Below are 15,916 nucleotides of genomic sequence, written 5' to 3' on the forward strand. Positions count from 1 at the left end.
ACAGAGGGAATTGAATGGCAAGATAATTGTTTAGAACTGAATTATGAGAAAGGAATGCATAAAAAAATATATACAGAAATCCTCATTGTTAAATCCAGCTAAATAGCGACGCCTAGCGGTTTCAGGAAATGTGCCGGTACGCGTACGGAGCGAGCAAACGGGGAAGTGACACGTTTTCTGTTTATGTGAGGCAAAGATGGCAGAGAGCAGCTCCATAGTAGATTCTGCATGTGTAGCCTCCATGCTCACGGCAGATATCTCAGCTCTGACGGAGCTGGATGATCTGGAGCGGGTCTATCAGCAGCTCTGCACCGAGGAGGTGAGCATTCACCCAGCGGGCAGCTGTAGAGATGCAAAGATGTACCCCTAGACTATGTTAGCATAGCTAGCTAAACCAGAAACAGAATTATGTCATAATATTCTATCTGCCTTATAAACTGGGTGGGTCAAGCCCTGAATGCTGATTGGCCGTATACCATGGGTATGACAAAAAAAATACTTGTTTACTAATTACGTTGGTAACCAGTTTATAATAGCAATAATGCATCTCGGGGGTCTGTGGTATATGGCCAATATACCACGGCTAATGACAGTGTCCAGGCACTCTGCGTGCTTAAGAACAGCCCTTAGCCGTGGTATATTGATTATATACCACACCTCCTCAGGCCTTGTTGCTTAATTATCCATTGCCATTATCTATTGATAATCCTATTATCTATTGATCAACCTATAATGACTGAAGCCACAGAGCGCTGTGCGTGCGCGTGCGTGTGAGAGAGACTGACAGTCTTTGTGTTCATCTACCACAGAAAAAGGTGGAGACTGAGCTGGAGAAATTGGTTGTGCAGCAGGGGAACATTGACACCAAGATGCTCGCTCTTCAAAGGATGGGGTAAGTGTGTGTACTTTAGAGAGGGTGAGAGAAGTTTCACTGTCTATGAGTACATACCCTACATCCCAATAATCTAGAGAGGTTTCTTTCCTTATTTCCTTTTCTTCATTTGCACTGGTGTGGAAGAGATGGACTCTGGGAAAAGCGATATCTGGTAGACATTCACCAGTGTAATTTCAACAATTTCTGATCATTATAGATGAAGGAAAGGAGATTAGTTGTGGAAGCTACTGTAAACTATTGAGAGAAATACCATGTCTAATCCAGTATGAATTTTCCTGTCACGTTGTCCCCCAGGCCCAACCTGCAGCTGATAGGAGGAGATGCCAGTCAGCTGTCTGGCATGATTACATTCACGTGCAGCCTGGCAGAGAATGTCAGCAGCAAAGTCCGCCAGCTAGACCTGGCAAAGGTACTGTCTACAGACACGCTATTTACACCCACATAGACTCACTCACAGAAAGCATGTTTCCATCCACAGTATTTATGCGAGTAAAGTCATACCATATAAAAATAAATCACAACAGCTGTGATGGAAACAAGAAGTTTCGGTACAATTTTTAAAAATGCAAACAGATAATTTGTTCATTTGACATGGTGGATCTTTTTGTGTCTGTAAAATAAATGATGTGAGAAATGGTGGTGGAAATGCCTTTATGCGCAAATATTGACATCATATTTTTGTTTGTATTTATTATGGATCCCCATTAGCTGCTGCTGTGGCCTGTGTGCCCTCAGGCCACGACTCTACTACCACATCTACAACACAAAATCCATGTGTACGTGTGTGTGTAGTGCGTATGCTATCATGTGTGTGTCTGCATGTGTTTGTCTCTTCACAGTCCCCGCTGTTCCATAAGGTGCATTTTTATTTGTTTTTTAAATCAAATTTTACTGCTTGCATGAGTTACTTGATGTGGAATAGAGTTCCTTGTAGTCATGGCTCTATGTAGTACTGTGCACCTCCCATAGTCTGTTCTGGTCTTGGGGACTGTGAAAAGACCTCTGGTGGCATGTCTTGTGGGGTATGTATGGGTGTCTGAGCTGTGTGCCAGTAGTTCAAATAGACAGTTCGATGCATTCAACATGTCAATACCTCTCATAAATACAAGCAGTGATGAAGTCAATCTCTCCTCCACTTTGAGCCAGGAGAAATGAACATGCATATTATTATTAATTAACATTAATTATTATTAATTATTATTATTAATGCATATTATTAATGTTAGTGGACATCCAAGAGCCAGCCGTGCTACCCTGTTCTGAGCCAATTGCAGTTTTCCTAAGTCCCTCTTTGTGCACCTGACCACACGACTGAACAGTAGTCCAGGTGTGACAAAATTAGGTCCTGTAGAACCTGCCTTATTGATAGTGCTGTTAAGAAAGCAGAGAAGAGCTTTATTATGGATAGACTTCTCCCAATCTTAGCTACTGTTGTATCAATATGTTTTGACCATTGACAGTTTAGAATCCAGGGTTACTACAAACAGGGCTTTACTATTCTTAGGTAGCGGAATGACTTTTGCTTCCCTCCAGGCCTGAGGGCACACATTTTTTAGTAAGCTTAAATTCAAGATGTGGCAATATCGTCCGCTATTATCCTCAGTAATTTTCCATCGAAGTTGTCAGATCCCAGTGGCTTGTCATTGTTGATAGACAACAATCATTTTTTTCACCTCTTCCACACTCACTCACTTTATGGAATTCAAAATTACAAGGCTTGTCTTTAATAATTTGGTCAGATATACATAGATGTTTAGTGTCAACGTTTGTTGCTGGCATGTCATGCCTTAGTTTGCTAATCTTGCCAATGAAAAAATAATTAAAGTAGTTGGTAATATCAGTGTGTTTTGAGATGACTTAGCCATCTGATTCAATGAATGATGGAGCTGAGTTTGCCCTTTTGCCCAAAATTTCATTTAAGGTGCTCCAAAGCTTTTTACTATCATTCTTTGTAATTTATCTTTGTTTCATAGTGTAGTTTCTTCTTTTTTTATTCAGTTTAGTCACCTGATTTATACATTTGCAGTATGTTTGCCAATCGGTTGTGCAGCCAGTCTTATTTGTCATTCCTTTTGCCTCATCCCTCTCAACCATACAATTTTTCAATTCCTCATCAATCCACAGAGATTTAACAGTTTTTACAGTCATTTTCTTAATGGGTACATGCTTATTAGTAACTGGGATAAGCAATTTCATAAATGTGTCAAGTGCAGCATCTGGTTGCTCCTCATTACACACCACGGACAAACAAAAATATTATTTATATCAACAACATAGGAATCACTACAAAACTTATGAACTATATTATGCCCAGTCTTTGGAACTTTGGTATTCTTAGATATGGCTACTATATTGTGATCACTACATCTGATGGATTTGGATACGGCTTTAAAGCTAATTTCTGCATCATTAGTAAAGATGTGATCAATACATGTTGATGATTTCATTCCTGTGCTGTTCGTAACTACCCTGGTAGGTTGACTGGTAACATGAACCAGGTTGCAGGCACTAGTTACAGTTTAAGATTTCTCTTGAGTGGGCAGCCTGATGAAACGCAGTCAATATTTAAATCACCCAGAAAATTAACCTCTGTTGATATCACATACATTATCAAGCATTTCACAAATGTTATCCAGATACTGACTGCACTTGGTGGTCTATAGCAGCTTTCCACCAGAATGAGCTTTAGGTGAGGCAGATGAACCTGGAGCCATATTACTTCAACAGTATTTAAGCTACATATGTTAACGTGGGCCATTTTTAGCACTTTTCTGTGATGCTTGATTGTTTTCATTGCTTTACTGGTAAGCTTAGCAGAGGTAGACATGCTCGTGTTATTTGTGTTAGTTCAGGGTGAGCTGCACACAGTGGACTCCCTACTTTGGCACTCTGGTTCATCGGCACATGATTACTGCATACAATAGCTGTGGGATCAGCAGAGGCATTCAGGGCAGTAAGAGGGACATAAATTACGTTACCTACATTGTGTCTTCCAATGCTCCTGGGATAATGTTAATTTGCTGAAGAATTTTGACAACTCAGTGACACAATGGTAGGGATTAACTGAGCTGGGCTTTGAGTCATTGATAAGTCATTGTCTCAATGCAGCCTTATAATGCTGTGAAAGGATCAAGGAACCCAAATGATTTGAGTGGGTCCCATCCTCCTTATAAAAATATTTTTGTTTCCAGAAGGTATAAAAATTGTCAAATGTTACACCCACAGAGCTGCAGTAGTCTCGTAGCCAGATATGGAGGGCTAAAAGTATGCTGAACCGTTCAATGCCACGATTTAGGGAGGGCAGAGGGCCAGATATTATGGGGCGTTTGTTGGTGTCAAGTAGTGACCATCATATCGAAGTAAACTTGGAGACACGCAATGATATGGTGTGTGGAAATCCAGTTGAAGTCGTAAGTTTACATACAGCTTAGCCAAATACAGTTAAACTCAGTTTTTCACAATTCCTGACATTTAATCCAAGTAAAAATTCCCTGTCTTAGGTCAGTTAGGATCACCACTTTATTTTAAGAATGTGAAATGTCAGAATAATAGTAGAGAGAATTATTTATTTCAGCTTTTACTTCTTTCATCACATTCCCAGTGGGTCAGAAGTTTGCATACACTCAATTAGTATTTGGTAGCATTGCCTTTTAAATTGTTTAACCAATTGTTTAACTTGGGTCAAATGTTTCGGGTAGCCTTACACAAGCTTCCCACAATAAGGTTAGGTTAGGCCCATTCCTCCTGACAGAGCTGGTGTAACTGAGTCAGGTTTGTAGGCCTCCTTGCTCGCACACGCTTTTTCAGTTCTGCCCACAAATTTTCTATAGGATTGAGGTCAGGGCTTTGTGATGGCCACTCCAATTCCTTGACTTTGTTGTCCTTAAGCCATTTTGCCACAACTTTGGAAGTATGCTTGGGGTCAATGTCCATTTGGAAGACCCATTTGGACCAAGCTTTAACATCCTGCCTGATGTCTTGAGATGTTGCTTCAATATATCCACATAATTTTCCTGCCTCATGATGCCATCTATTTTGTGAAGTGCACCAGTCCCTCCTGCAGCAAAGCACCCCTACAACATGATGATGCTGCCACCCCCTTGCTTCACGGTTGGGATGGTGTTCTTCGGCTTGCAAGCCTCCCCCTTTTTCCTCCAAACATAACGATGGTCATTATGGCCAAACAGTTATATTTTTGTTTCATCAGACCAGAGGACATTTCTCCAAAAAGTACGATCTTTGTCCCCATGTGCAGTTGCAAACCGTAGTCTGGCTTTTTTTATGGCAGTTTTGGAGCAGTGGCTTCTTCCTTGCTGAGCAGCCTTTCAGGTTATGTCGACTCGTTTTACTGTGGATATAGATACTTTCGTACCTGTTTCCTCCAGCATCTTCACAAGGTCCTTTGCTGTTGTTCTGGGATTGATTTGCACTTTTCGCACCAAAGTACGTTCATCTCTAGGAGACAGAACGCGTCTACTTCCTGAGCGGTATGACGGCTGAGTGGTCCCATGGTGTTTATACTTGTGTACTATTGTTTGTACAGATGAACGTGGTACCTTCAGGCGTTTGGAAATTGCTCCCAAGGATGAACCAGACTTGTGGAGGTCTACAATTTATTTTCTGAGGTCTTGACTGATTTCTTTTGATTTTCCCATGATGTCAAGCAAAGAGGCACTGCGTTTGAAGGTAGGCCTTGAAATACATCCACAGGTACACCTCCAATTGACTCAAATGATGTCAATTAGCCTATCAGAAGCTTCTAAAGCCATGACATCATTTTCTGGAATTTTCCAAGCTGTTTAAAGGCACAGTCAACTTAATGTATGTAAACTTCTGACCCACTGGAATTGTGATATTATAAGTGAAATAATCTGTCTGTTAACAATTGTTGGAAAAATTACTTGTCATGCACAAAGTAGATGTCCTAACTGACTTGCCAAAACTATAGTTTGTTAACAAGAAATTTGTGGAGTGGTTGAAAAACGTGTTTTAATGACTCCAACCTAAGTGTATGACTTCAACTGTAAGTTATGATGAACTTCACAGGGTGATGAAAGTGCAAGGTGATGAGCTTGATGCTCCTTTCCAATAAATATTGAGGGTCTTATTCTGGTGACATGATGATCGATGCTTAACCTCTATTTGACTAATAAAAATATTCTCGCTCTTATCCAAAATAATCTCATAATGTAGACTAGCCTAGATGTATCTGCAAACTGTTGGCAAGACTGAACTTTCAATTTTTTTTCAGTGCATGACAACTTAAGCGGAAATGTACATTTTGTGTACACTACATCACCACGCACTGATTTTTATCCACAATAAGTCAGATTTCCACTGGTGGGGAAATGCATATATCTTCTTAAGGCAGATTTTTGAACATTCGCATCGAAATCTGTCGGCAATTGGATGGAAACCTAGCTAATCACACACTTACTGTATGTGTGTACACAAATCAGGATTATAGGCCGTTAACCAAGGGATTAGGATATAAAATGATGTTCCTATCAGCTCCAATGAGTGATGTAATGACGCACTGTTTGTATGTGTGTTCACAGACCCGGCTTTATAAGGTTATCCAGCGGGCTGATGACATCCTGGACCTGAAGTTCTGCACAGACGGCGTTCAGACGGCGCTACACAATGAGGACTACGAACAGGCTGCTGCCCACATCCACCGCTACCTATCTCTCGACCAATCAGTCATTGAGCTAAGCCGCCAAGGAGAAGAGAGTAAGGGTGCCCCTATGTTCCACCACACCTCACAACTAGGGTTGTAAAATTCTGGGATCTTTCAATAATTTCCTTGATTTTCTAGAAAACTCGGTTGGAATGAGCTGAAAATCCAGAATCCTCCAAACAGGATTTCTGGAAATCCAGGGAATTTATTGAAAGCTCCCGTAATTTTGCAACCCTACTTACAACACGCTTCCTTATAGTGCAGGGGTGGGTAATCATTTTGTATCGAGGGCCGCATCGGGATTTCTAAATTCAACCGAGGGCCGCAGTTGTTTTGGGTTCGATTTTGTTTTGTCAAAATAAATGATTATTAGTTATTTAAAAATTGAAAGGTCCATTATCATTTCTACATACTTTCTATCTGGTTCTAGATGTTCATATTTTGTAGGAATGCACCGATGTGGGATTTTTTATTTGATGACCTTTTAACCATTCTAGCACAGATAGAAACTTGGTTGCAGTTTGTATGTTCATAAGGGTAATAAGAAAATATGTCAAATGACTTGAATATGGGAAAGGTGTAGAACATTTTTGAATTTGGATCACAAAGTTACTGAAAAGCATTGGAAAGTTCAGGAAATCAGGGAAGCTCATCAGGTAATGTGCAGAAAGTAAGATCTCCATTGCTTTCAGTTTTTGTCACAGTCCCTTCTAAAGTGTTCTGTGCGGTCTTTGATACTATTTTCTGCTCAGGCAGTGCTGTGGACGCTAGCCTGGCCATGCTTCAAGAGGCAGAGCAGCGATTGAAAGTCCTGGTTGCGGAGAGACTGGATGAGGCTATTACCAGGGGTGATCTAGCTCAGGTGGAAAGATTCTTTAAAATCTTCCCTCTGCTTGGCCTCCACGATCAAGGCCTGGCTCGCTTTGGCCAGTACCTCTGCAGCCAGGTGAGTGGCGTTGTCCATGCAATAGTGTGTGTGTGTGTGAGTGTTAATGCTTGTGCATTTTGTTTATCTTCACAGTCGTCTTTTTCTCTCTCAGCTGGCCTCTAAAGCAGATGAGAACCTGCTCTTGGCTGTGGGAGGAGAGCTGGGAGAGAGGAGAGCTGCTCTGGTCTTTGCTGACACCCTGACTCTGCTGCTGGAGGGTGAGAGACTCACCATAATGATGGTGTCTTTTTAGACATGTCTGTAAACGTGTTGGTTTGTGTGTGTGTATAGGAAAATAGAATTGGTGGAAAATATTTAGTGTGTGTTTCAGGCATAGCTCGTGTTGTGGAGACCCACCAGCCCATCGTAGAGACGTACTACGGTCCAGGCTACCTGTATACTCTCATCACTCACCTGCAGCAGGAGTGTGACCGACAGGCCCAGAAAGTAGTTGACAAGTTCATCCAACAGAGAGACTACCACAACAAGGTCTGTGTGTCAATTGCATTCAATTAATTAGATCTTTAAATTACAGACTATATTAAGAAAGTGTTATTAAATTGAATGTCTCTGCTTGCAGTTTCAAATCGTCCAGAGCAGCATGATGAAGAGTGTGCCCACTGAGAGGATTGAACCCAGGTCAGTGTGAGAGTTCAGCCTACTTTATTTCAACAGCATTACTCAATGTCATCTTTTGGTGTAGAGGACAATGCATGTGTACTATGCGTATTTATGTTGCGTTTCACCTGTGTTTCACCTGTGTGTGTAGGGAGCTGGATCCTGTATTACTGGAAGTCACTCTGATGAATGCCAGGTCGGAGCTTTACTTAAGATTCCTGCGCCGTCGCATGATGGCCGACTTTGAGGTTGGGGATGCTATGGCAACACCTGGCATCGTCCAAGGTAAGACACCCAGCACACACACACTCAACGTACACACTTCTAAAACCCTGTACACACGTTGTTGACTGTGTTAGTAAGTTTGGTTGTCTTTGTTTCTTGCTACAGAGCACAAGCATAATGTAGAGAAACTGCTGAAACACTGCATGCTGGGCCAGCTCATGCAGGAGCTGATTGGCTACTACATTCCAATGGAGGAGTACTACATGAGGGAGACCGTCAGCAAGGTTAGCCACCACTTCTAACTATACAGCAGGGGTTTCATTTATCCCTGAATCAGCCCCTCATTAGAAGGAAAATAATGAAAACCAGCAATGCTGTCGACCTCAAACCTGGATTTGATTACCATTGATACACAGTATACATATGTAACCACACAATAGTAATAATGATTATATTAATTCCCTTTGCCCCTCTCTTCTTAGGCTGTAGCTATGGATACATATGAGAAGGGTCAGCTAACATCCAGCATGGTGGATGACTGTTTCTACATTGTGAAGAAGTGCATCAGCAGAGCCCTGTCCAGCTCCAGCATTGACTGCCTGTGTGCCATGATCAACCACTCAACCTCAGTTCTAGAGTCTGACTTCAGGTAGACAGTAGTAGACACACAATCATTTGAATGCTCATTTGAATCTCCTTCTAGCTCTCACACCTTCCTTTTTCTCTCCGTCTTCCACCAACCCATGCTTCTCTCTCACTCCCCCCCCCCCCCCCCTTTCTCTCTGTCTCTCTCAGGGAGGTGTTGTATAATAAGCTGGGGCAGGGCTTCCCTGCGACCACGCTGCAGGACATCCAGCGTGGGGTGAGCAGTGCAGTGAGTCTGATGCAGAGCAGCCTGCAGCAGGGCAAGTTCAACAACCTGGGTATCGACAGCGCAGAGGTCGCCAAGGCTGCCTTCCTGGTGAGGGACTTGTGTACACACACAAACGCTTACCGTCACACACACAAATACTTACCGTCACACACAAACACTTACCGCCAAACTGAGCACAGAAAATGCCAAGGCATCGTTCCTGGTAAGAAACACACACAGTCTAAAACATAACTGGTCACAGAGAGCACACTAAGGCAGCATTCCTGATGATAAACACGTAACAGACAACAGACACATAAATTCACTCACACCCATCTTTCTTTCTATCTCAGGTGACTCTGAATAACGTGGAGGTGTGTAGCGAGAACATCACCACTCTGAAGAGGAACCTGGAGGTGCTAAAGAGTAACATTTCAGTAAGACACATTATGTGTACTATACCACAGATAATGACGCTTTCCTCTCTCTCTCTTTCTCAGAGTGATTGCTCCAAGTTGTTCACTCAGGGGGCGGGATCAGGAGAGCAAGCTAAGATTGACAGCTGTCTGTCAGACCTCGTCAACACATCCAGCAAGTTCAAGGATCTCTTGCAGGTTGGAGGACGCAGAAATATACTCAGATCAGAGAGACACATGATCTGTCTCTGTGCAGTTGTGTTAAGGGGGTCTTTGACCTCATTTTGCAAGTAATACTAGTAAAAGTAGTAGTACTAGCAGCAACATTTATTTGTAAGTCACAGTGATAAACTGAATTGTGTACCAATTTACATGCATAGACAATATACAACTACAAAACGTCATCAGTGTGTCTAATCTGTATGGAGTAGAACTAACTCAGTTGTGACCCTCAGGAGGGCCTGACGGAGCTGAACACCACAGCCATCAAGCCTCAGGTCAAACCGTGGATCAGCAGCTTCCTGTCCATCTCACACAATATAGAGGAGGTACAAACACACACACTAGGCCACACCCTTTCCCCCCAGTGTGTGACTGTACTGTTTTTTTGTGCAGGAGGAGTTTAATGAGTACGAGGCCAACGACCCCTGGGTCCAGCAGCTCATCGTCAACCTCGAGCAGCTCATGGCAGAGTTCAAGGTAACCATGGTTCTGCTTAGCCTCAGAAATAAATATCCTTAAATAAATATAAATAAATATCAGAAATAATATCTCATTTTACAAGCTATTTATTTTCTCTTCTCCCCCTCTTTATAATCTCTTTGTCTTGTTCTCTCAGGCGGGGCTCTCTTCAGTTATCTACGACACACTGACCAGCCTCATGACCAGTTTGGTCTCCATGGAGATGGAGAAGACTGTCCTGAAGTGCACCTTCAGCAGGGTGAGATATCCCAGGCCTGGCCACAGGGTGGCATCACACCTACCGCATGCACATCTGTGACGTAATGATAAGAGGCCCTCTTTTAATGTTTTATTTATGATTCCAGAAGGATGGTAGATGAAGCTTTTTTCCCCTTGGCATCTGCCTCTTTAAGCGGTGTGTGTGCTGTAATTTAGTGCAACTATACTAAAGCGTTTTATTGCAGGCCACGTATCCCCTCTTTCTTTCTCTGGGATGTTCTCCGTTTGATCCTTTGATCATTTTTGATGTGGTCAATGTTTAAATATTTAATTGCTGGTCTGGATACCTTTTTTCAGTTTCATGCTCTTGATTTGAACCCCTTATTGCACCTGTCTCTTAGCTGGGAGGGCTTCAGTTTGATAAGGAGCTGCGTTCTCTGGTGGCCTACCTCACTACTGTCACCACCTGGACTATTAGGGACAAGTTTGCTCGGCTCACTCAGATGGCCACCATCCTCAACCTGGAGCGGGTAATCTGCAGTATACACACACACACACATTTCTCAACCCACAAGCAATCCTCAACCCAGACACAATCACATAGATGGGTTCACACATGTTATGTTACAGCCTTATTTCTACAACTTGATTGGAGTCCACCTGTGGTAAATTCAATTGATTGGACATGATTTGGAAAGGCACACACCTGTCAATATAAGGTCCCACAGTTGACAATGCATGTTAAAGCAAAAACCAAGCCATGAGGTCGGGGGAATTGTTCGTAGAGCTCCAAGACAGGATTGTGTCGAGTTACAGATCTGGGGAAAGGTACCAAAACATTTCTGCAGATTTGAAGGTCCCCAAGAACACAGTGGCCTCCATCATTCTTAATTGGAAGGAGTTTGGAACCACCAAGTCTCTTCCTAGAGCTGGCCTTCCGGCCAAACTGAGCAATCAGGGGATAAGGGCCCTGGTCAGGGAGGTGACCAAAAACCCAATGGTCACTGACTGAGCTCCAGAGTTCCTCTGTGGAGATGGGAGAACCTTCCAGAAGGAAAACCATCTCTGCAGCACTTCACCAATCAGGCCTTTATGGTAGAGTGGCGAGACGGAAGCCACTCCTCAGTAAAAGGCACATGACAGGCCACTTTGAGTTTGCCAAAAGGCACCTAAAGGACTCCCAGGCCATGATAAACAAGATTCTCTGGTCTGATGAAACCAAGATTGAACTCTTTGGGCTGAATGCCAAGTGTCTGGAGGAAACCTTGAACCATCCCTACGTGAAGCATGCAGCATCATGCTGTGGGAATGTTTTTCAGCGGCAGGGACTGGGAGACTAGTCAGGATCGAGGGAAAGATGAACGAAGCAAAGTACAGAGGGATCCTTGATGAAAACCTGCTCCAGAGTGCTCATAACCTCAGACTGGGGTGAAGGTTAATCTTCCAACAGGACAACGACCCTAAGCACACAGCCAAGACAACGCAGCAGTGGCTTTGGGACAAGTCTCTGAATGTCCTTGAGTGGCTCAGCCAGTGCCCGGACTTAAACTCGATCGAACATCTCTGGAGAGACCTGAAAATGTCTGTGCAGCGACACTCCCCATCCAACCTGACAGAGCTTGAGAGGATCTGCAGAGAAGAATGGGAGAAACTCCACAAATACAGGTGTGCCAAGCTTGTAGTGTCATATCCAAGAAGACTTGAGGCTGTAATCGCTGCCAACAAAGTACTGAGTAATGGGTCTGAATACTTATGTAAATGTATTATTTCAGTTTTTTATTTTTAATAAACCTGTTTTTGCTTTGTCATTATGGGGTATTGTGTGTAGATTGATTAGGGGGGTAACTATTTAATACATTTTAGAATAAGGCTGTAACGTAACAAAATGTGGAAAAAGTCGACGTCTAATACTTTCCGATCTATTTACCACTGACCTCTCATTTTGTACTTTCATGTCTCTGTATACACAGGCCTGTTCTCAGAACTGTGTATGTTTTTGTATTTCTAGGTAACAGAGATCCTGGATTACTGGGGTCCGAACTCTGGTCCTCTAACGTGGCGTCTGACCCCAGCGGAGGTCCGGCAGGTTCTGGCGCTCCGCATCGATTTCCGCAGTGAGGACATCAAGAGGCTCCGCCTCTAACTCTGCTACCTAGAGACTGTGCTGGTGCACATGTTACATGGGACTAGACTCATGCTGATTGGTCTTTGAGGAAAAAGAGGAGTGTGCAGGTGGATCCCCTGAGAGGAAGTCCCTGCTGCTTCTGACCTCTGCTGGCTTCATAGGAGGAGGAAGAGGTTGCCCCTAACTACAGATACAGGGATAGATATTTGTTTAACCCCCAAATAGTTGAGGTTAGGTTTGAGGGTAGGGAGATCTGATCCTAGATCTGTAGTTAATGCTACTTCTAATTCTAGCGGCCTCATACAGCCAATCAGAGCTAGGAGTAACAGCAGTAATGGAACTATGGGATTGTGGAACAGTGGGATTATGGATTTGAGCCTTTTGGCTTGGATTAGTAAATATTATGTAACATATTAAATGTAAAATATTAAAGTGTTCTCTCAAAGATGTCTTTTTATGTCATTAATTTATATTGAAAGCCCATCCCTTTAATGGAATCCATCATATTGAAACGGGGCACGCAGGGACAGACGAGCGCTATACTCTGGCGGAGAGGATCTCAAGGATCTCGCCTATGTTTTCTGACACTGAAATGACCCAGTAATGAACATCGCATCCATCAAACTAACAGAACCAGGTCAGACGGCTGATCTAGACTCATCATTCAATATATAAATAACACATTTTAATTGATGACAGTCTAATCTAGAAGATAGACCACTATCTTAGAAAATGGAATTCTGTTGATAGCTGCTACTTTCCAATATTTCCTGACATGATGTTCCATACATATGTAGATGGCAAAGTCTTAGGGCTAGATTCAATGCGATCTGCCCTTTTTGGCCATGCACTCTTTAAAGGCAATGTTTCCATTTCCGTGGAGACCGCATTCACGGTAAACGCTGCATACGTCAGCTCAATCGGAAATTATCTTTAAATGTCAATGGCGCTATAATGCAGATTGGATTGAATCTAGGCCTTATGCTCTCATGAGGCATATAAGACCTGTTTTCAGGCTGAAATCTACCCCTGGACACTTCTGGTAGATCTGAGAGGATTAGACATGTAGGCAGTATGGAGGAAAGTCCACCGATCCAACCATAAGAGTCAATGGAGCTATTACCATATTGCACCCATCCGATCATTTCAGATCAATGAGAATATGAGAAGAGCTTGAGGGTTGATTTCAAACAAAGCACTGGGAGAAAGACAGACGTGAAAAAGATACTCAATATGGCCGTGGGAATAGTTAGGAAAAGTGTGGCTTTAATGTAAACACAACATTCGATTGGCTCAGCACAAACATTCCACATGAGAGAGCAACCAATAATCTACGGAGGAGGAAGGGGTACAGAACAAAAGCATTCACAGTAAAAAAAAAAGAAAAAAAGAAATCTGGTATAATCATATATATACAGTACGGTGTTTAAGGTGAAAATGGAAAGGGATTGAGAGAAATGAGGAACGACACGTGATAGAGGGAGTATAGAGGGATAGGACGCATCTTCAGGTGCACAGGTGAATGAGTGGAGAGCAGTACTTTTCCTCTGTGAAAATAGAGAACGTGACAGCCGGGGTTTGACTGTGGCCTGCTCAGGGTTAAGAGGTCAGGGGGTAGGGGTTAGGGTTAACCCAAACTCCCCACTGAGAGACTGCTGCTGAATTCCAACTCTACCCCAGCCCCTGCCGCTTGGACATGTCTGTAGATCTAAAACGATTGTGTGTGTATATATATATATATATATATATATATTGCTTGTGTATATATATATATATATATATATATATATATATACACAAGCAAGGTGGCAAAAATACCACCCACTCTATCAGAAGAGAAGGTGACGCAATTACCATATTACCTAACCCATTCATGTCCTTGTACTATATTATCAAATGTAGCACTGAACAAATTCTATTTGGTGTAAATGCATTACATTTGGTGATAACATAGTTAGTACAAGTGTCTAGACATGCCACATTGACGTTTTAAGATTGTCATTATCTATCATACCTCCAAAGTTGGGATTTTGAGACAATAAAAATCATTAAAATGACTTCAGCAAATGTATTTTGAAATACAATTCAGAATGATATAGTTTAAAAGTATAAAGTATTGTTCTGTGACCCGTTTAAGCCCAAATATGCCAAATAGATGATTCAACTCTTTGTTGTTTGTGAACTACAGCCGTTTCTGTGTCATACTATATTTAGTCTTTGGACACATGGGGTTATTGTATTTTACACATTACACAAATCATGTCATGTGAATACATGTTCAAATGATCAGATCTTAATCACTTTTGGTATATAGATTGTCCAGACCAATATAAATATGAAAACAATATTGAAAGAAATCCACTCCCTCTCTCACACACACACCTCTAGAGTACATGCAGTATTTCCAAATCCAATGGAGACTGCAGAGAGAAACATTTTACAACTGGTGTGCATTGATGTCTGTGGCGTGTATACACACGCGTGTGCTTGTGAGAGAGGGAGAGAAAGAGAGAGAAAGAGGGCGAATGCTGTAGCAGGCCTCAATCGCCATTGACTTACATTGGATTTGCTTATGCTGTATAATATACTCTAGGAGTGTGTGTGGATTTCTTTAGATATTGTTTTTATATATATTGGTCGAGACAATTATTAAAATTTGAACATGTTCTGAGAATCAGATAAAAAATCTCATAAAATGACTCCATTGAATTTGCTTGTGAGATAGAGAGGGTGTGGATTTCTTTAGATGTTGTTTTAATATTTATATATTGGTCCAGACAATCTATATAGCAAAAATGATTAAGATGTGAACATGTTTAAGATCTGAGAAAGAGGGACAATGCTGTAAAATCACTCACTCTCCAGTCTCTATTGAATTGCATTTGATGGGCTTATACTGCATGCACTCTAGGGGTGTGTGTGTGTGGATTTCTTTAGGTATTTTTTAAACGCTTTGGCCGATGTAAAAAAAAATCTTCAGATTTGTCCACCAGTAAACTCAGAGAACATGTGTACTAAAGAATATTATACATTTCCATTATGGACATGAAAAGGTTAAACCAATCAAATCCTTTCAAATCTACAGGAATGCCTAGAGAGGGTAGTATGAATGGATTTGGAATTCAGCATGCTTGCTCACAAGGGTCATCCTGAGCTAAGCACTGTGTGGCTTATCTAATCTACAAATTACCTCAACTTCCAAATAACTGAGCATTCACATATTAATGTTTTATTACATAAAGAGCACCTAGGAAGACCCTTTTGAACAAGCAGAGA

The 15,916-nt window shown here is 42.0% G+C and overlaps 1 protein-coding gene across 4 annotated transcripts; it reads left to right on the plus strand.

Annotated features, from left to right (window-relative positions):
- Positions 1–156: 156 nt before the first annotated feature.
- Positions 157–13,089, plus strand: LOC120025001 (conserved oligomeric Golgi complex subunit 4-like). 4 transcript variants are annotated; one of them, XM_038969414.1, is made up of 19 exons: positions 157–319; positions 810–892; positions 1,190–1,304; positions 6,454–6,628; positions 7,328–7,521; positions 7,616–7,721; positions 7,823–7,992; positions 8,084–8,142; positions 8,273–8,406; positions 8,512–8,630; positions 8,829–8,995; positions 9,142–9,307; positions 9,553–9,615; positions 9,700–9,813; positions 10,071–10,163; positions 10,231–10,314; positions 10,454–10,555; positions 10,917–11,045; positions 12,524–13,089. In XM_038969414.1, the coding sequence occupies exons 1-19, from the start codon at positions 197–199 to the stop codon at positions 12,656–12,658; spliced, it is 2,331 nt and encodes a 776-aa protein (XP_038825342.1). In that variant the 5' UTR covers positions 157–196; the 3' UTR covers positions 12,659–13,089. The 4 variants fall into 4 exon arrangements, with proteins under 4 accessions (XP_038825342.1, XP_038825345.1, XP_038825343.1 ...); XM_038969417.1 differs by having other exon boundaries at positions 10,071–10,112; XM_038969415.1 differs by having other exon boundaries at positions 158–319; positions 7,835–7,992; positions 12,524–12,658.
- The last annotated feature ends 2,827 nt before the right edge of the window (positions 13,090–15,916 follow it).

The sequence above is a fragment of the Salvelinus namaycush genome, chromosome 30 (assembly GCF_016432855.1).
Source record: "Salvelinus namaycush isolate Seneca chromosome 30, SaNama_1.0, whole genome shotgun sequence".
Classification (NCBI taxonomy): domain Eukaryota; kingdom Metazoa; phylum Chordata; class Actinopteri; order Salmoniformes; family Salmonidae; genus Salvelinus; species Salvelinus namaycush.

Coding starts and splice junctions, on each gene's coding strand:
- LOC120025001 (XM_038969414.1), top strand. CDS start 197: ATGGCAGAGAGCAGCTCCATAGTAGATTCTGCATGTGTAGCCTCCATG. Junction 320..809: donor AGCAGCTCTGCACCGAGGAG/GTGAGCATTCAC, acceptor CATCTACCACAG/AAAAAGGTGGAGACTGAGCT. Junction 7,722..7,822: donor CCTGACTCTGCTGCTGGAGG/GTGAGAGACTCA, acceptor GAAAATATTTAG/TGTGTGTTTCAGGCATAGCT.